This window comes from Gymnogyps californianus, chromosome Z, assembly GCF_018139145.2.
Source record: "Gymnogyps californianus isolate 813 chromosome Z, ASM1813914v2, whole genome shotgun sequence".
NCBI lineage: Eukaryota > Metazoa > Chordata > Aves > Accipitriformes > Cathartidae > Gymnogyps > Gymnogyps californianus.
The window spans coordinates 5,726,571-5,747,545 of NC_059500.1; the positions used below are offsets into that span (position 1 = coordinate 5,726,571).

At 43.6% G+C, this 20,975-nt stretch overlaps 1 protein-coding gene across 1 annotated transcript in view; it reads left to right on the forward strand.

Moving 5' to 3' along the window:
• The first annotated feature begins 3,959 nt into the window (after positions 1 to 3,959).
• EDIL3 (EGF like repeats and discoidin domains 3) overlaps positions 3,960 to 20,975 on the forward strand; it is a 269,430-nt gene continuing 252,414 nt past the window's right edge. Inside the window, exon 1 of the mRNA XM_050913442.1 lies at positions 3,960 to 4,026. Within this exon, the coding sequence (XP_050769399.1) occupies positions 3,960 to 4,026 (67 nt within the window). The remainder of the gene's footprint in view (positions 4,027 to 20,975) is intronic.

Consider the following 20,975-nt stretch of genomic DNA (forward strand, 5'->3'; position numbering starts at 1 on the left):
TCTCTATCTGGTAATGCTGTTGTTAGGCAGAAATTCCTAGTAAACAACGCTGATCATTTAGCTGGAAGAAGTTAAAAAAATTGGATGCAAAAGAGTTCTTGACCCTGAATGATTAGTAAACAAACAAAATAAATATTTGGATATTAGAGTGCAGCTAATTAAAGTTCAGCAGAAATTATCCTGAAGGGTGGAAACAATTTGGAAAATAAAAAGCGGTCTTCAAGTCCTATGTTCACGCAACGGATGGCAGAAAAAAGGAAGACAGGATGAGTAAGTTTTAATATCTGGCAGCTCGTGAGCACACTTCAGTGCTAAATTCCAGAACATGAAGCACATCATGAATTCACATGACAGAAGGAAGAATTTTGCATTACAGATAAGTATCAAAATATAAATATGAAAATGTAATATTTATATATTGTATATAAATATTAAAATTCATATAAAAGGTGAGAATGTCAGTTTGAGCTGCAACGGCTTGTGCCATGCCAATCCCATCTCGTCCATATTTCAGCCAAGTGCCTTCACCGTTGGGAAGTCATTAAGGATTTGCAGATATGTAAGCAAATAAGCCAAAGAGAACTTTCAAGATGTCTCGGGTCCTGGGGTTTCCCATATGAAAATGATGTTTACATACCTGTAGTACTTACAAATGGTAGCAGAGCCAGAAGGCAGTTCTTCCCACCGCCAAGCGAGGCAGTTGCTTCAAGAAAGGTGTATACAACAAATGGCAAAAATCCACCATTTCTGAACTTTAGAGGACCACAAAGGACACCAGGTCAGCCTGTTTACCGAGAAGGTCAGGTCAGGGATGGGTCACTATAGGCGGAGAGTGCTGTGACATGCTGCAACCACAGCAACCCCGATGACAACGCTGGCGATATAGCACTGAAGAATTGCGGGCGCATAGCAGAATAGCACAGGAAGTCCTGGGTAAAACTCAGGCTAGCACAGTGAATAGGTTTGGCTTATGCATATCAGAAAATCCGTATTAAGAAAACCTAGATGCAAATAGTTACTACATCTGAGTTGGGAGGAAGGAACAGTCTGTACCTCGGGGCCGTTCTCACAGCACCAAGTTGAAGCAGGGTATTGCATTGCTCTGTGCTAAGAAAAACAACTGGGCTAGAAGGAAGGCGCTGGATGAAGGGGAGCTCCTGCAGCATCCCCGAGCCAGTGTCCTTCCTCAAACACAGGGGAGCAAGCAGGGGGAAGCAGGACGTGAAGAGGAGCCTGGCAGAGAGAGGCAGCAAGAAAGCTGCAGGAACAGTCTGATTACTCTGAGGTGGGCAGATGGATTTTGTTGAATAAAACTTATTCAAAATCCGAAAACAAAAAGGCATTGCACTTTAGGTAAGAACCAGACATAAAAGCCTTTTGTTGTTTCATCCCTTTTGGCTGAACAAACAATGTCTGGCTTTGAAGAAGCTCTTTCTGTGTCATTTTAATCAGCTGCTAGTCACAGGGTCTCAGTGGAAAAAGGCTTCCCAGTACCAAATGTAGTTAGGCCCTTTAGATTTATCCTAATTGGGGAAATAAAGGGGCTACATTACGGGATTATTCCCTCATGAAAAATAAAAAAAAGGCAAGCCTGCCACTTGGGGGTGCAGGCATGCTGGGCTGCCACAGCAGCTAAAGTTCAGCTCGCCTTGTAATTATGACAGCTGGATTCTTGGTTGTAAAACAGAGATAAGCAGTAAAATTAGCACCGTTGCGGAGAAACGATGCATTAATATCAGAAGCTTTGTTAAGGCTTCCTAAATTTCCACTATCTCTGTATTGATAGTAAAGCAACCCTCGAGGAGAAATAGAAGTATTTTCTTTCCAGACAGTAGTTCTTCAGGGAGATCTCTGGCACAGAGACTGACGTGTAAAATCCAAGTTGCTGTAGAAGTAGTGATGCAATCACAGAGTACGTCTGTGCAGCAAAACGAAGGCATGACTGTAGCCCATGTGAGTGCTGCCACGTGAATTACGCTAGCACATGTAATAGTGAAGACAGTGAAAGTTTTGGTGAATGCTACCAGCTACTGCATGTCCAGAGAGATATGCTGGACTAAAGCCCGTGCTAATGTATCTTCTCTGCTAGCGTTGGCTTCATTAGTGTAGGGGAGATTTTTTTTTTCTTTATCTGTCCTAACCTGCTGGATAATTTTGCAGTGCCCCACTGCTGCTGGCTGGGTGCCACCAGAGAGGCTTACACCCCCGCCATGGGTGAAGTGCATGCTTGGTGTGTGCACCTGTGCTCTGTATGCGAGAAGAAAACGCTCTGGGATTCTGGGTGTAAAATGCTCTTTATCAAGGTGCGTTATTTCTGGTAATTTCATAGCTTAACCAATGCAAAAAGCCTGATCCTTTTAATTCTTTCCTGACAATGCAATGTGTTGAAACGGAAATACTTCCCATGTCAGAGAAAAATGCGATTAATTGCAAGCTCAGATGTAAAACTAGCGCTTCAGGGAACAGCTGTCACCCTGTCATTTACGGGCATTTAATGGTAGACAAAGGGCTTGTAAAATGAAATGCTGGAAACTATTGTGAGATGCTAGCCAAAGTAGCCAACAGATTAGACGACTTAACGGGTCGTTTCCACTCTTAATTTCGTGATGTCTCTCCTCGTTCTCATGCAACCAGCCCGGACATTCAGGTTGTATCTACAGAAATGCTTCTCAACAGCCTAATGCGGTTAAGTGCATTCTTCTCACTCAGCAATTGCATTAACGTTTAATATAATATTAATATGGGCTTTTTTACTATGAGGGCATGTAGAGGGCATGCAAATTACAGATATAAAATATCTGAAGAGCCTTTTGAGTTCCATTGGGCAATTAGTACTTATTTCACTCTTATGGGTGTACATACGCAGGTAGGTTAAAAAAAAAGAGTGAGTAGTGGTCTGACACGGGACCTTCCCGTCCTCCACCTTGGACTGCTTCTGAAATTTCACGACATCCTGCATTCTTGGATTTCCTTTCAGGGCAGGATGACACCCTACCTGGGGAGGGAGGTGGAAGAATGGACACTTAACCTTTCACGTTAAGTTCCCTGTCTGGGTGTTCAGAAAGGATTTTAAGTCGGCAGCTGAAGCAGCGCGCCGCGAAGTGCAGGGCTTAGACGACACCTACAAGACAAAAGTTTGCGGAGGGCAAAATCATCTCTGTGAACCGCGCCAGCCTGCGTCCTTTCCCTAACAGAAGAGGGCAGCTGCCCACAGGGCCAACGACTAAACCGCGGCACGCTGCTTTGCCGCGGAAGAGCAACTCCCCGGCTGCAGTCCTGAGCCCGCTCCGGAGACCCCGGTCCGCCCAAACGGGACCCGGGGGCAGCGGGGCAGGGAGCGGGCTTTGGGGGAACGGCTCCGGCAGAAGCCAGCGCCGGCCTCCCGCCGTCCTTCCCCCCCCCCCCCCCCCCGGCCGCAGCGGTCCACCTCATCTCGCACCACCGCTGCCACCCCGCCGCCGCCTCCCCCCGCATCTCTCGCCGCAGCGGCGGGGGAGGCGCGGCCGGGGGGGGGGGGGGGGGCGGAGCAGGTGCCAGGGTGTGCCGGGCAGCACCGCCCGCCGCCGGCGCCTCCCACACGAAGGAGCCGCTCGGGGCTGGCAGAGCAGGAGGAAGAGGAGGAGGAGGAGGAGAAGGGAGGAGGAGGAGGAGGAGGAGAAGGAGGAGGCGGCCCGCCCGCGGGACGGAGGCGGCCGGCCGGGCCATGCTGGAGGCGCGGCGGCACCTGGCGGGCGCGCAGAGGCGGCGGGCGGCGGGGCAGCCTCCTCGCCGCTGCTAGGGCGGCGGCAGCGGGAGCCGCGGCGGGGGCTGCGCTCGGCCGGGGGCCGCGCCGCGCCGGGAGGGACCTTCCTCGCCGGGAGGGACCTGCCTCGCCTCGCCTCGCCTCGCCGGGCGGAGGCGCCGCCGCCTGCCGCCTTCTTCCTTCGGCAGAGGCGGCGCGGCCGCGGGAGGAGAGGACGATGAGCCGCGCGGTGCTGGCCTGGCTGGTGCTCTGCGGGAGCCTGGCGGCGCCGCGCCTCGCCCGAGGTGAGGGGACGGCGGGGACGGCGGGGACGGGGGTCGGGGCCGCGCCGGAGCTCTCACAAAGTCGGAGCCGAAGTGCGCGGGGGAGCGGGGAGGCGCGACCGGCGGGCGGCTCTCAGCCGAGTGCCTCCGTCTGGGCTTGCCTGGTTTGTTTGTTTGTTTTTTTTTTTCTAATTTAAAAAAAAAAATACTTATCTCTACATTTTAAGTAGAAGCCGACGAAAGATCCGTCCTCAGACATGTTCTGTTTTGAAACTACGCTTAATTAGAGGGGAAAGAAATGCCGTGAGAGCTTAAATGTAATCCAGATGAGCGGCTGGGAAGATTTAATAATATCCGCAGAGCTGTCCACATCTCTTTTCCCTTCCTCCCCCCCACCCCACCCCAATCACCGGTCTTCATTTTAATTTGAAGGCTGGTGGCTCTGAGCCGGAGATCCAGCAAACCGCGGAACAGTTTGCAAACACGTTCGGGGGCTTTAGCATCTCGGCGGCAGTGAGCAGCTCTTGTCAGGCGACCCTTCTCCTGCCTCCCTCTAACTAGGGCATCTCCATCTGAAACACCAACGGCGCCTTCTCTGTGTCTCATGCCCCCCCCCCCCAAAAAAACCCCAAACCCGACCCTACCCCAGAAAAATAACTTTAGAGCTCTTGGAGTTCTCTGTATTATTATTTAGAATAATTCTTCAGTGCAGGCTAGATGGGTTTTCCCTCCTCGCATTGAAAAAGTTGTCGGAGCTCATCCAGCAACGAGCTGAACGTCGTGAGGTGGCGGTGGGGGAGGACCGGTGCCACAGCAGCAGCTCTTGTGAAGGCGAAGGGGCCGGGGGCGGCCGGGCTGCCCGGGGGGGGAAGGCGCCGGGGGGCGGTGGGACTTCACCTGCCGCTCGTCCCGGCCGCTCCCGGTGCCGCCCCGGCGCTCCCCGCCGAGGCAGCCGCAGCGCCGTCGAGGAAGGAGCTCAGCCCCGGGCACACGGACACCCGTGGGTCCCCTCCGCACCGTCACCACCTCTTCGCCCCACAGCACGGAATCCTCCGTGGGCGGCCCCCGTCCCGCGTGGGGGCTTCCCCGTGCCCCCCCCTCCGCAGAGCCTTTTCGCCCTCTGCGAGCTCCAGACGTGCCCCTGTGCCGGGGCTGCTTCGGTCCCTCTGTGTGATACCCGGGGTGGGGGGGAATCTCTCTCGGGGCTGGAGACCTTTTGATCGTCCTAGTTGTATCTTCCCGAAGCTTAGGAGAACAACTGTTATCCTAATGAGTAACGGAATATTTCCATTGACTTTTAGACCTGTTCCCGTCATTATTCACATTTTTTATTTTAAAATGAAACCAATGTATCAGTAAAATTGAATATTTTATTACATCTTAAATTATTCAGCACGGTGGCTTCTCAGAATCCAATAACATTCACGCAGTTGCAGCGAGCATGTGATGGCTTATGCAATATGTCCTTGTACCTGCACTTTAAGCCCAAAGTCTTCTAAGCAAAAGATACTCTATCTGCCACAAAGTCTGGACTTGCCATAAACACTTTGCATTGGGCTTCTGTAGGACTTCTCGTAGTTCACATCTGAGACGTTTTTTCATTTAAATCTACGGGCTTGTCATGTTTATAGGTAACTTCAGAACAGAGAGAACTTCATAGATTTTCTAGTGGAAGTGAAATAGGAAGGAAAAAAATCCATTTGCTCTGTGATTGCTTAAGCTGTAATTGTTCGGTTAAAGGTTTGTCCTTGGCTTTCAAAATGAAACAGAATAAAATTATACAGAATCTTTTTTTTATGCTGAAACAGAATAAAACGCTGCTTGACAGGTCTGATATACTGGGTTAATTTTGCTCGCTGTCATAACGTTTACTTTTAATAGATCCTCCCAAAGTTATGATGACTGTAAGCATTGTAAGTAACTGAAACTCTTTAGAGAGCAGGTTTTGAACAGTACAAAACTTTGTGCATTGTTCGAACATTACTTGCTGATGAGGCCATTTGCATAATGGTGTATAATGAAAACCTATGGTAGTGTCATCTATGCAGTGGCCAGTTCTTCTCTGTCTTCTTGTGGGGTAAATTGCAACTGCAGATCGAAGTTAAGTCATATAGTTCATTACTGACCTGTGTTTCAAGTCTACTGTTAAAGAAAAATACCGACTGCTTCTTTATTGGAACTCTGACAACTAATGATGGAGGTCAAAATCCTGTTTATTCATGATATCTTAAAAACCTCTTTTGCTTTTTGCGTTTGGAACACATACATAGTATATCAGCAAGTATTTTTTTTTTCTTTTAAAAAAAGGGAGAGAGAGGGGGGAGAAAGAGAGAGAGAGATGATGATGATGATGATGATGAAAAAGTCATCCCAATGGAAGACTAGAATTTTCTTCTTTGTGACCAGTCTGATAAATTTGCAATCTCATGCACTGTAACAGGAGTCTGATCTTCAGAGATGTGTTTATGTGCATGTATATGATGAAACTAGGCTTCAAGGGTGCAGTGACTTGCACCCCTTAGTTTGCAAGAAAGACGCAGGTGCATTTTTGATAAGGAATGTCCTTTTATACATATTTCAAAACAGCTGTAAGGTTTTACATTTGCTGTGGTTGCTGTGCCTTGGTCAAATTTGAACGCGAGCCAGTCTGATGTTCTGTCGTGTAGTGGACAGACAGTAACTACAAGAGTGACTACAGAGACTACAAGAGATTATTTCAGGTGGAAGAAATAGAGTGCATCTCATCTATAGTAATACAGGTTCCTGAGTCCCACTGTGTATTTTTTTAGGAACAAATAAGCCAGTACCTTTCAGAACAGTTAGTGAAGACTGGGATCAAATGATAGGAAAACACAATTTAAAACTGGTGGCTGTTTTGGTCCCCAGATTTGCCTCATGGAATGGGGTAAGCTGATCGGCTACGGTAATGGTACTGTAAGTGCATAGCAAATCAGTATATTCCATGTCTGTGTGTTAAATGTCTTTGCAACAGGATCTTCTGAAGATTTACCATTTCAGTTGTCTTTATTGTGAAGCTGATCCTTAAATTGTATCATGCTTTTTCACTTAGCTTGTTGCTGAATTTTTATGTATGGTTTGCCTAAAAATGATATTGACATTGCCAAAACCAGGCAAATCTAGTTCTTTATTTTATGACTGTGTCCTGTCAGCCTGAGATAAATATTTTGGAACTTTAAAGGAACTGTTTCAAAGATGTTGCTTTTTCTCCGTTACAGCGGGAACCTTCATTCTCTCTGAGCTTAGAAGTTTCTATAAAACCTCCTTCTGCGGCTGGAATGAGCTGCGAGGAGTAAAAGTGCTGAGAAACAAGAGAGGTAAACTGTAGCTTTGTTCTCGTGTAACTATACTGAAAGACTGAAAAGATCACGGAGACTTTTAAAGACCAAGATTCTTCTGTTTTACGGAATGCCTTTGCATCTTTGGACGGCATCTGCTTCTGTACAAACTGCTGACAGTGTGACCCTGCATAATGATTTTCACTGTTCTTTTAACAAATTACATTTGTATTCAAATTGATTTTCCATGACTGCTCATATAGCCTCCAGAAAGCATATAGCAGATATACTGTTGCGTCCTGTACGTGTCTGGACAGCCTAGGACAGAATTTGATGTCAAGCCATGCATGATTATAACTGGAATTAATAGTCCTGGTGGTATTAGTTGGGTTTTTTAAATGTCCAGCTTCCTCTTTCTCTGCCCTTTATGTCTTTATCCTTTATCCTTTATGTCTTTTTTCAAAGGATATACTTCATACAAGGTTGTGTATCAATGGTAGCATAGTGAAAAGGGGTACTGTCTTATCTTCCCTCCTCCACATTTTTCCAATTACCATCCAGCTGAAAATCAAGGAAATGATCCACTTTGGAAGTTATTTCAAAAGACAATCACTTTTTATGAAGAGATTGATTTTTATGCCTTGAATTAGCTGTTTATACAGCACATGTCCATACAGCAGCAGTGACAAACTCGCAGCCTGATATCCCTTCAACATAAGTAAAGATATCTGGAGAAGCGGCATTTAAAAAAGTGCAAGAGTCAGAAATAAATATGTGTTATTCTCAAATTTATTGTGAGACACATAGGAGTTAGCATGTTACTGTTTTCCATTTTTTAGGTTTTTACGCATTTCAAACTTATGTAAGCCACGGAGCCAGGAGTATTTCTGAAACCTTAAAGGATGGTCAGCATTGTATTACAAGTGATATTGGGCTTCTTTGTAGCATACTTGAAGCTCAGCTGCCTTGAGTTTGAAAGAATATGGGCTGAACATCAAAACGGTATTAATTTATTTCAACTTTGAAAACCGGTTCGCTGTGAAAATACGAGTTTAATTTTTCTTGGTCAGATGATACATTAGAAAATAAAAGGTGAGTTAAAAGATTCAAACCCAAATGAGGGTTGTAGGGACCTTAACATCTGCAAACTTAAAACCTCTGGAAAATGCTGTCTTATATTGGAGGACTTACATACATTTTCCATTTAAAGGGGGTGAAGGGAGAACGTAGGGGGAAAACCAAGATCAGCCTAAATTCAATGTGTTATATCAGCCCGAGGAATAAGTGATAATGGCTCTAGGTTTCCTTCTTTATAGGAAACTTAGATCTTAAGTTAGAGGGAGAGCTACTCACTGTGTGTAGTGGCAGTAGGGTATGGCTAATTTTCTAACGATACGGTGTGTAGGGGGTAAAGCAGCCTTTGTGCCAATCGTATTGCAGGACCGGAGCACGGACCTGTTCGAAAACACTAACTGCAATTGCGGACCTGGATGCTGGACATGACTGAAAGCAGGGGCTGAGCTGGCAGCTGGTGTCCCAGAAATTTGGAGGCGCAGAATTTGTGCATGTCTCTTCAGGGTTTGGGATTTTATCAAATCTCAGTCTTGGCGTTGTGGGAATATACTTGCGGGGTTTTTCTGTTCTTTGTTTGTGTGGGTTTTTTTTCTCTTTAATCAGCAAGCTGTGTTACCTTTCATCACAGTGGGGGTGTCCTTCTATTTTAGGTTTTAAAAGCTGAGAAATGAAACAGACCATGATTATCTAATAAAGTCTCTAGCTAATTTAGTTAATAATTGCAGTATGTGGTGTGTAAGTGAATGCATTATCATATGAAACACATGAAAACAATTTTACATACTGTATAGTGGCTATATGCATACATACTATATTGTGGGTATATCCACACTTCAGATAGCATACAGAGGAATTACATTCACTTATGTGCCACATATCTAATCTGATACCTCTTAAAAGTTTGGGTAATGTTAGATAAGACTTCATTGTCAATGAACTCGGGATGCAGCGCTCCGTATTTCAAGTCAAAGTTCGTTTTATTCAACAAAAGCAATGAACGTCTAAGACTGTTTTTTGAGACTAATGATAGTATTCCTCACTCCACCCCCCTCAAACTTCTTAATAAGGGACCATTTGTAGGCAAAGGCTTTTTATGACTGTAAGAATTTGGTGAAGTTGTTTGAAAATAGAGAAGAAAGTATGCATTCATCTATGCCATTCAAATGGAGAATCCTAGAGTATCTTAGCTATACCACTCATGGCAGCAGAATGTCATGTTGTCAGTTTTAGGAATTAGGATTTTAACCACAATGTTTAAAGCAGTAAACTCAAGTGTGCGGCTGACAGCAGGGAGGAGCAGCAGATGGATAAGCAGGCGCAAGAAGATCTGCTCTCCTTAGTGGGAAACTAAAGGTGTGAGCAAAAGACATGCGACTGCTTCAGTTTCATGGGTCGTACGTGACCTTGGAGGCCACAGGGAAGAGGGAGGGGAGCCAGGGCCTCCACCGGAGGAGGTTGAAGGTTCGATGTGGGTGCTCCCTGTCGCCTCTCATCCCAGGTGGTGCGTGGGAGAGCGGGGGCAGATCCGGAGGCGTAACCTGTCCAGCACGCAGTGTCTGCATCAAGTGGTGACTCTCAATTAAAGCTATTGAGAAATTTGCCAACCAAAAATACTTTATCAGAATGTTGCAATTCTATACACATAAGAGTTCAATCAGTAATCAGTCTTCCCTGTCCTGCTTTAGTGCGTAGCTTGCCCTCCTGCGACATGGACAGCATGGGTTCAAGTTGACTGTTAAGTGGTTCAGACTATGGACATGAATCTGAGAGTTTCACGTTTGTTTTTTTTAATACAGAGCAAGACTTTTTCAGTGTTTTGCAAATAACCTTCTTTCCTTCTTCCTGTCCCACTCCCCTTGCAACTCATTTTTTCCTTAATTGTTTTCAGGTTTAAACAACACAAGGCATTTGTGCATAGCCAGGTTGTGGCCCTAGTGTAGGATAAAGCTACAGTTTAGACATAGAGGGCCTTTTTTTTGTCTCTTTGAGTATTCTCACAATAGTAACTTTTTGACAGAGACAAGAAGATGATTGCTTTGCCAATTTTTAGCTGCAGTAATTTTATTTGCCATGCTTCTATGTAGGGAGGCTGACAAAATTTCTACAAAAACTGTTTTTTTCCTATCATTGTCAAGATGTTGTGTCAACCTGTATAATTATGGAGAGCTGTGACAGCAGTGCGTAAATAACAGTAATTTCTGCCATCTGATTACTCATGTCTTAGGTTTCCACAACAGTGAAGCTACAACAGACAATACAGGAAATACTTTTGGATAAGACTTATATATACCATGTGTGAGTGTGAAAAATAGAAAGTGAAAGACATTTGATTTATTTTATTTTTAACATTTACATCTTTCATTCCGTCTCTCCCTCATGTACAACAGCCTCTATCACTGCTGGATATCATTGCACACAACCAGCCCCTTTAATTTAGGCTTCCTCTCTGATTATTCTCTATTACGGTACCATAGACCATACTGCTTTAATCTGTTTGCCAGTTTTTTGTTTTTCTAGTGAAGTATTACATTTGCAGACAGTGGCCTGGGCTCTGAGACTGGCTTTTTGTTTGTTTGGTTGGTTGGTTTTTGGTTTTTTTTTACTCACACCCTTTGCAGCTTGGGCTTTTGAAATAGAGATGGAGAAAATATTATTTGCTATGTAACTTGTCAGATTCCTTACTTGTGTGAGGAATTGCACAGGATTGCCTTACAAGGACTTTTCTAGGTTAAAAACGAACACCTAGTAGCTGATTGCTTTCAGATACTATTCCAGAACTATTTTAAAACCACAGAACGTCCATTTATTTGAACAATTTTAAGGGAAGATTAGATTAATACTGTGAACAGTGTACAGTGTGGATGGAGAAATTATGTGTTGTTGTCATGGGAAGTAGCTAAAGTGACCTGGTAGTTCTCTTCTATGGTATGTCCTATATATATTTCTTTAATGATGCTTTTGTCTAATTTCTTTGATGTCTTTTTTATGGCTTACCTTCTGACCTCATACAAAATCATGCATCATTTATATGTAGTCCTTCAGGAGAAAGATCAACCTCTTTAATAATGGCTTTCATTTTCCTGGGTGTGATCAAGCTCATCCTATTGTAACCTCTTGACTTTCTTCACCAGGCTTCTCTTTAACCTGGTGTCCTCATTCAGGTGCGTGTTTTCTTTTAGAAACTTCTCTGAGAAATGCTGCATTTTTGTAATGTTGAACACTTAGACGTACATTTACACTCTGGTTCCTTCCTGTGGTGGTTTTACTTAACCTCACATTCTTCTCCAAATGTGGGTCTTGTGGTTCAGCCCGTTACTAAAGTCATAGTGGACAACCAGAGATCAACAAAAAAAGGTAATTGAAGCAATGTCAGACATACTTGGGAATGTAGTCTCAGAGGTGTATCGCTTCTTCCCTGAAATCTGTTGGGGAAAAAAATCAAAGCAATATTCTGAGTAAGAACCCTGAAATCAGCTGGAGTAAAGTGTGGTTGACTGTATATACTGGCTTAATATTAAGACTACGTCTATATTGCTTCACACAGCAAGAGCAGTTATTACTATAGTATGCCTCAGTATCTTTCAGTATAGTTGAATGATTATGTGCTAATATGCATTTAAAATGCTGAGTGAGTAACAGAGTAGTAAAAGGTGCAGCTCTGACCTGTGAGTCAGAGCCGCTTCGCCATTGGAGGGGTGAAACAAGTGTCTAGTCTGTAGGAAACTTCCTAAGTCTCCATAGTTTGTTCCTGCTAAACATCAGCTGAGACGAGCAACTCTGCCACGTGAGATTTGACAGTATGGCCAAGTCCATCTAATTGCTCTTTGCCACTGACTTTTCCCTAATTTCAGCACTGGTGGTGCAGAGCAATAAAAAACTTCATTTCTATGTCATATGCTAGTTTTGTGGTAGTTTAGCTTGTTGGGATGACTTAGGGCAGGACCAGGCAAGCCCCAGCGCTGGTGCAAAGAAGGGCGATGGGAAGAGGGAGGGAGGAGCGAGTGGCACGGGGCTGTTGGACACCAGATGTGTCCTCGCCTGGTCCTTTCAGGGGGAAGTTACAGATAGTTTTCTCAGTGACAGCTTACGAATTTTTCCCAAGAAATATGTTTCTGGACCTACCCCTCCAGGTGCTTGCTGGGTCTCAATGTGTGAATGTCCCACGACTGTTTTTCAGTGCCAGACAGGTGAACTTAAACCATTTCGAGCAGGGAGACAAGCTCGCTCGCTCCCCGACTCTACCCTAAGGCACAGAATGCCACATTTCTCCCTGCCTTGTGTATAGCTATATATCACCCACTGTGGAAACCAGGTACAGAAATCAGACCCATGAGTATGCATTGCATTCCTGTCTGCATTGCCTTGGCGTGGCTGTAGGCAGAGGAGCAAATTCTGCATTTCTCCTGCCATCTCCCAGTCCTGAGTATCCGCATGCTGCCTTACCATCCTGGGGCCAATCAAGTGTTGATTAACTAAACTGTCCTGGTAGGTTATTTTGATGAGGACAGATTACAGTGTTTTTCTTCCCTAATTATTTTGTGCCAAATATTTATCTTATGGATAAAGATCTCTCCTTGGCCATGCAAAGCAGGCGAGGCTCAGGAGCTCCCTGCGTGCTCTTAGTGGAGCGGGAGGAGCTGCCTGCCTTAGAAATTCTGCCCTGGCTTATTTCTAAGCAAATAAACTGCTTTAAAACTACTGGTGAGTAGATGTGGTTCTGGCTCCTCCATTCAGACCAACCGAAGGCTGAGCAGGAAGAAAGAAGAAGCCAAAATGAATGAGTAAAATCACTACGTGCTTCACTTACTCCAGGAGGAAAAAGAGAAAACTCTTCAAAATGTTAATATAAAATTTCTTGGTTATTTGTTTCACAAGGACTTCATGTGTATGTGTGCATGCTGAATCTGGCAGCTGGATTCAGCTGGACAAAGCCGCATCTTTCAGTAAGTAAACAACCAGATCAAGAAGTGTTGTGACTTTCCCCAGTGGCAATGTCCCTTTAGCCCAGCTTCACACACCAGCCCTGTGGGAGCTGCGTCTCTTCCTAGGGTCTGAGACCAGTGATTGACTAATTTTGACTAATTAGTCTGCTGCTTGATTGGTTTTTTGATAGACAAGTTTTGATTTTTTTTTATATTTCCTGTAGAAAGCAATAAACAATTAAAAATAGGCACCTTGGTTTCTTTACCAATAATGAATTGCAGTTATGACATTATACTGGTAGAAAAATCTGAACAGAATTTTAAATCCCAACTTAAAATTTCCTTTTAAGGCAGAGGAGGGAAGAAGGAATATCCCAGAACTGTACCCCAACTTCACTGGAATAAAGATCAGTCAGATTTAATTATAATCAGTTTTCTGAACTGGGCTTTTCCTCTAGAGCAGCACTGTTTTCAGAGCTGAATAATTGTAGCAAGAAATACAAGAAGTTTTCTTCTTTTATGTTTTTGGAGATTCAGGAAGCTACTCTTTCACCCTATAAATGTTCTAGTCTGGCAGATAATCAAAAGTCTTGTGCTAGCATCTTTCATACCAATCTTTTGTCTCTTGTGTCACATTAAGCTTTTTTTGTCCACTCCCCCCCCCCCCCCTTCTTGAAGGGTGTGTACCTTCTAGATGATACAAAGAGCATCCCTGAAGTCTGAAAACAAAGGTCAATACATCACATAGAAAGGCATCTACCTTTAGGAGAAATAATGAGATTTGATGACTTATGTCTGCTAAAAGCGGTGATGTTAGGTCTCCTGTAGTGCAGGCCTCTGCATTGCAAGCATTGCAGCTGCTTGCATGTACATTTCATTGTGTGTGTGAGAAGTGTTAGTATACTGTTAATATTTACCCAAAGAGTTGCAGGGATCTCACAAACAGGTAATCATCTGGAATTGCTGTTTCAGGAGAACTCTCAGTTAATGTTATTCAGTGTTCTCACTTTATTACTGTATATGCAAGAGATTCTCATTTCTTTTTCATTTTCAAAATGAGGTGTTAGAAGCTTTTAAAATTCAAATTGCAAATGCCCAGTCTGTCTACAGCATAGTATATGTATTTTGTAACAGTTGGAATAATTTTTAAAAGCCTTTAATATAGGATCTCAGAACAGATTTTCTGTAGAAAAAGCAGCTTCAGAAAGGGTATAGTTTTGTTCTGGGCCATTTTCCTGTTAAGATACAGCAGTAAAATTACTGAAGATTTTAGACATATTACATCTGTTCTTTGAAAGAGAACAGCATAAAAGACATAAAATTACTGTTCTGGTAGATTACAAGTTGTAGTGTGTATCTGCTGAAATTGGCTTTATGGAAGGTGCTTCTTCTAAGCTGAAGTAGTTTAAAAATAAAATACTAACTTCTTTTGGATCATACCCTCCCAGAGCAGTGGAATAACTCTGTATCGCCTCTGCTCTTCGGCCATGTAGGCTTTGCCGAGAGTTTGGGCTTTGGGAAGCAGCCTGAAGGCCAGAGGTGGACATCACTCCACCAGTGACTGATGAAGGAGTATGGTCAGTCCTATGCCATGTACTTCCTATTGCTCTCTGGGTGGAAAGGGAGAGTATTTAGTCTTGACCCTCTTTAAGGCATAGTAGATCCCTTATTTTCCTGGTGGAAGTGGGGACTTGGAAGAAATTGTATCTGTGTGGAGTTTGTGGTATATTACCAGTGTAGTTCTTGGAGCAGCATAGATGTGTCACCACGTGATCCTGTCAGAGCTCATGGGTAGTCTGGTTATAAATGGCAGTGGCCTGAATTGTAAGAGGGATGTATTAGCGAGGGAGGATGGGTCATTACTGTACTACCGTGCAATTTTTTTGGTGGCTTTTGGCTTTTTCTAACATGTCTGTAAGTACTAACACAGGACAGATCTTTATATAGTATTTATGTTCTGCAGTGTTCACCAGAAAGTGAAGAGTGGTGGTGATGTTTGTGGACAAAACAGGGTTCTGCATTCAGTACAGCTATCTCAGGCTTTCCAGAATTTTCTGGGAGCGTTTCCCTGCATTAGAAATGACTATGTTTATCCTTGGTATCTATGTAGTGACCTAGTTTGTTTATCGCTAACTACCTTGAATTTTTAGACTACATATACTGTTGTCTGGAAGAGTAAAGAAGAGATTTATTTATTTACTTATTTATTTGTGTATTTTTGTGGGAAGAGGTGTAATTCCCTTCTGTTTGGCTGGATTTTTTGTTTCTTCAGGCTTGAGGTTGTTACGAGGTCCTACTTTCTTCCTTCGCACAAAGGGTTTACATGGAGTTTTTCTCTTTCCTGGAACTCTCCTGATAATTGAAAGCTTTCTAATAGTTCTGAAAATTAGCAGTATTTCAAGCCATAATGGCGAAGAACTGGAGTCAGCTGCAACTGCAGAACATTCAGGGCAGGAAATGCAGACAAAAGGCTTCACTGTGTCAAACACAGTGTTATTTGAAGGTGTTTTTCTGGTTTAGGATTTATGTTGTACCTTAACCCACTGCTTGTTTTCCTGGACTATTATTTTATCCCTTTTTCTTTTCTTTTTTCCGTTTGTAATGTTGAACTGACTTGAACTTCTGGATTTTTTATTTTTCAGTTGGTGGTTCAAAGACCAAGGGCCCTCGTAGGTGTTAATGCAGATTTGATGTTGAAAGTAGGTTGCTCTTCAGATTTAACTCTTTCAGGAATATGGATTTTTGTGGCTTCTCTTGATTTTAATAACACAAAGACACCTCTTGTGAATACAGCAGAATAACTTTACACCGAAGCTTCCTCTAGATTAATGTCTGCAGCTTTGCCAAAACTATTATCTATATTGCAAGCTGTCACTTCATGTCCAAACTGAGTAATTAGATCTTCAAATCAGATCTGCAGTTTTTTATTATTATAAACATAGTTCAGGATTTTATGGTTTCAGAGAACCTTCGGGAAAGAGCTGTATTACAGCTCATTAGAGAATGGGCTAAAACCTCTCTGAAATTTTGGTTTGTTAATGTTACATTTTCAGATTCCGACTCCTGTCTCTCAGGCAAAAACAGAGAGAAAAACTGCCAGCACTGTGTTAGGTGTGTTTGTGCCTTAATCACTGCAGGTCTCTTTATGATCTGATCTGGGGCCCTTAATCTGGGTTGCTTGCCAGCAATTTTATAAAACACCTATCAACTTTTTTAGTACTAAATGGTGAAATCATTCTTTTGCAATAAGCCAGCTGAGTAACACTATATGTACCTGAAATGAACACCACCGTCTTTCAAATGTAGGTGTTGTAGGTGGCTGTTTACTCTTGGGAGGACATGGTTCATTTATGTTTACGTTACAAATGAGACTGCCTCTGGCATGGGCTGGACCAGCTACCCTGGTACATCAGAGGCCTTGAGGGAGGATGCTGCTGCCCCAGCCTCAGGCTGCGGAGATGCTCATGGTGGGGACTGTGATGGCCTTGCCTGCTGGGGTGTGCTGCATCCCATCAGGGAGGACAAACAGGAGATTGACAGGGTCTTGCAAAGACCCCACAAAGCCATCAGCTCAAGGCCTGCATTGCAAGGGAGGAGGGAAATCTAGAGGACCACCTCCAAACGAGTTGTCAATAGAAACTTCCATGATGGGGGAAGCTGGAAGCTCATAACTTCTGACATCGCATCTCAGCCCTCTTTTCCACCTCTGGTTTTGCAGTTACAGATACTGACCAAGTGACTGAGCAAAGAAAAAAAAAAAAAGGAGGGTGATAGATAATGGAGACTCCCCTGCAGGGAACAGAGGCACCTGTCTGCTGACCTGATGTCTCGTCGTGGGTGCTTAGGTTTGGGATGATGCAGAGAGACTGTGTCAGTGATACTGCTGGCGAGGCCTGGCAAAGAAAATCTGGGGTCATTGTTGAGTGGAGTGGGTGATTTGGTGTGACAGCAGGCACAGAAGGCAGAGGAACTAAACACTGACATTGCCACAGTCCTCCCCAGCCAGTCCTGCCAGACCTCTGCACTTGGAGAGACGGGTCAAGGAGGGAAATAACCAGCACTGGGTAAGCATCAAGCTGGGGTGACTGGAGACAACCTCACCCATAGGCCGGTGGGACAACATGGAGTGCACCTGAGGGTGCTGTGAATTGGCCAATGCACTTGCAGGGCGAGACATCTGTAACCTCTGTGAAGTCACTGAGATCTGGGGAGGTCCCCAGTGACCGAAGAAAGGCAAATGTTGCACCCATCTTCCAAAAAGACAAAAAGGTTGACTGAAGGGGAAACTCCAGGCTAGTCAGCCTTGCTTGGTCCCTGGGAAAATCCTGGAGCATGTTTCTGGCCATGTGAAGGAGAAGGTGATTGGGAGCTGTCAGCATGGGTTTCCTGGGGATAAATCACACCTGACTCACTTGATGGCCTTCTGGGAAGAAATGATTGGTTTGTGGATGGGGGGAGACCCGTGGGTGTCATGCACCTGGGCTAGAGCAAAGTTCTTGACACTGTTGCTGTTGTCACCTCCAGGTTGGGCCATGATGGTCTGAATGGATGGACAGCGAGAGAGATACTGGTTGGATAATGGGACTCAGAGGGCAGTAGTTGATCAGTCACATCAGCCTGGAGCTTGGTAACAAGTGGGGCATTGCTGGGGTCTGTCTGCCCCTGTGAGGGCATGGGTGTTTGGTTTTTGGACGCTCAGTTCAGGAAAGACCTGGATAAATGGGGGTGAGGTCAGGGAGACCACTGTGTTGGTGGGGACTGGAGCCCCTGCCCTGCAAATAGAGGGACGTGTGGGACCAGGGCTGTGTCAGCAGGCAAGGGGGCAGCTTCAGGGGCAGAAGAGCAGCCCCCGCTGCCTGCAGGAACGGGGGTCGAGGAGACGGAGGCAGACCCCTCACAGCAGTGCATGGCAGGAGAATGAGAGTCGTCTTCTCTGTAAATATGACCCTTACTGGGGGTGCGCATGAAGACTCGTGCCCCTTGTAAGCCCCATTTTGAGTAGCTGTGTGAGATTAAGAGTGTTGTTCAATTAGCGTTCTGCAGAATAGTGATTTTTTTTTTTTTTTTGCCTTTCAATGTAAAGAATAGGATTGTATTTTATGTAGATGCTAGCAAAAATAAAATCTAAGATCTACAGGGTACATCTGGTGTTTTTTGGTTTTGTTTGCTCATTTACTTTGTAATTGTTGCTTATCATTAATAAAGTAGACTAAGCAACATTAAACAAGCTGTGATTTTCAGTGTTGTTTTTTTGTTTTGTTTTGCAGTTTTCACTTTATAGTCTTGCAGTTGTGTGGGCTGGCAGTAAGAACCCAAAACCAAAGATATACTTCCATTATTAGCTTCCTTTTATGTTTGTTTATGAAATACAAATGGAAAAAATGGGTAGCAATATGTAGAGATTCTTCTTGAACATTTTCCTCCTTGAGATGGTAATAATAGAAATGTCCAATTTCCAGATTGTGACAGAACACCACGGCTTTCAAGCATATTGGAATGAAGTTATGAGTCTGCATTTTAAAATGCAATCTGGATTTGGCACAAGAGATCTCAGATGAAAACCTCCTGCTGAGATGATGAGATTTATAGATTTAAGATTCAGTGATCATGCAAAGAATTTAACAACTCTGGTGATATGAGTGTTAAGGGAAGAAATTAAAATGAACTGAATTGGTGATTCATTTTGGTTACACTCTGGGGGAAGAACAGACATTTTCTGATAATTAATTATCTAATTGAAAACCTCCCTGTTTCTTGGCTGAGGTAAAAAATTAGATATTTTGTGTAATAAAGCAGCTGATCTTTAAAACTAATGGGAAGTGCTTTTATATTTTTCACAAAAACTATAGGCGCTTCAGTTCACTGAGCTCTGCCTCAAGAAATTAGTTTCAAGCAAATTAGCCAGGAAAATGAATGTGCCCTGCACTAGTTTATTAATAAAAGTAGTGTGTAAATATAGCTGATCAGTATATGGCAATCTGCATAAGAAGAGAAATAAAAATATGCATAAATTAAACAGTCTTGATTACTGACCATTGATCATGAGCTGTGTTTCTCTCAGTTCACTATGAAGTGTTTCTTTTACTTGAAAAAAGGAGACATGTCAGTCGAATAAGCTGGGTAGTTTTCATTGCCTTTTATTGCCTTCATTACAAATTGAGAGTGCTCAATAGAATTTAGAATAAAAAAGGCACAGTCTTGCAATGCTGTGGATTCTTGAAAATGTATTCTGAGATGTAAACATTTCAGTCTTTATCACAAAAGTCATCAACCAAGGATTACGTTTAGGGTTAATGTTCAGATTCCTGTATTTTCCTCTAGTGCTTACAAAAGCGTTCTCTCCCAGCCAAATGTACCGCAGTGCAAGAGCCCCAAATTAAGGGCATGCTTTCTAGTTTAACTTTTTCACTAGGATCCTGAAACAGTAACAGTGCTGCTGATCACGGCACTGGTGGCGTAATATGTGCAGGATGCTTAAATGCAGTAGGACAGTGGCTGGTTTCTGTTACTCCTAGTTAGTAACTTGACTGCAAGAATAAGGTGACTGGGTTTTATTTTTGAGCCATTGGCTTCATGTTCAGTTGTGCATGTATCCTATTGCTGCTCCTATAATTTCTGATCTAGAGCATGAAATTGCTTTGCAAATATTAAGAGTGATAGTTGGGGTAAGTCGTATATCTCACTCTTTTTGTAAGAAAGTGTATTGAATTGCAGCAGAACCAGTGGCATGGCGAAAGGTTTCATGGCAAGGCTTTGAAGACCATGGTTAAGTAAATCTGTCTAATTCTGTTCTCACAGTGTCTAGGGACATATTGGCTGGCACCACAGCATTGTATGTAGCCAACCGTACAAAAAAAAAGAATCCCCAAACCTTGCAGCCTCAGGATAAGAGAAAGTGCTGCTTGAACACAGGTGGAGCCTAATGAATTATGAGACTGTGATGGTCAAAGTGGCTATAGTGCTCGTGATCCCCTGGTGTAACTAAAGGTCAGCAGTCCAGAGTGACAAGGAGAGTTTTAAGGATGGGTTTAGAGAAGATGAAAGGCAGCTTTGTTGAACTTCTCAAAAATATCTTTCCAAAGCTAAAGGGCGACGTGGGAGAGAATGAAACACAGGGTGCTTTGGTGATGAATTTTCAAATACATGGAAGGTTCAGCTGGACTTCTTGTTACTGAGTAAGAGATAACACGTTAAGAGATATCCTTTCAAAGAGCTTTGAAAATACAGGGCAATGACATATGTTGGACGTGATAGGAAAGGGTGAGAAATTGGAGCTATGAAAGGACAGTAATGATCTAGTTAAAGCAAAAGGCTTGTGTAATGCTCTGCAATAGCATTTGGAAAGTCACTGTTCCATTTCTGAAAGCATGAGTGAAAGATCACAAATTAATACAAACTCAAGCAGATGAGAACTTGGGATGATTAGCTGTGCCAGTGGATAGGAAAGGCTGTGTCTTAGGGGTATAATTAAGGAAAAAATTGGCAGAACGTCATCCAGCATAGCTCCTCACTCTCACCCCTTTTAGAATCAAGTGGCAAGCAAAGTAATAGTGGTCAGTATTGCAATATTATTTTTGTTCCATATAAGCTATTGTAATTCAGGATCCTTCATATACTGACAGGAAATCAAGGTCACTGAAGACTCAGAGGGAGTAGGTTACTTGTTAGTGTGCTTCTT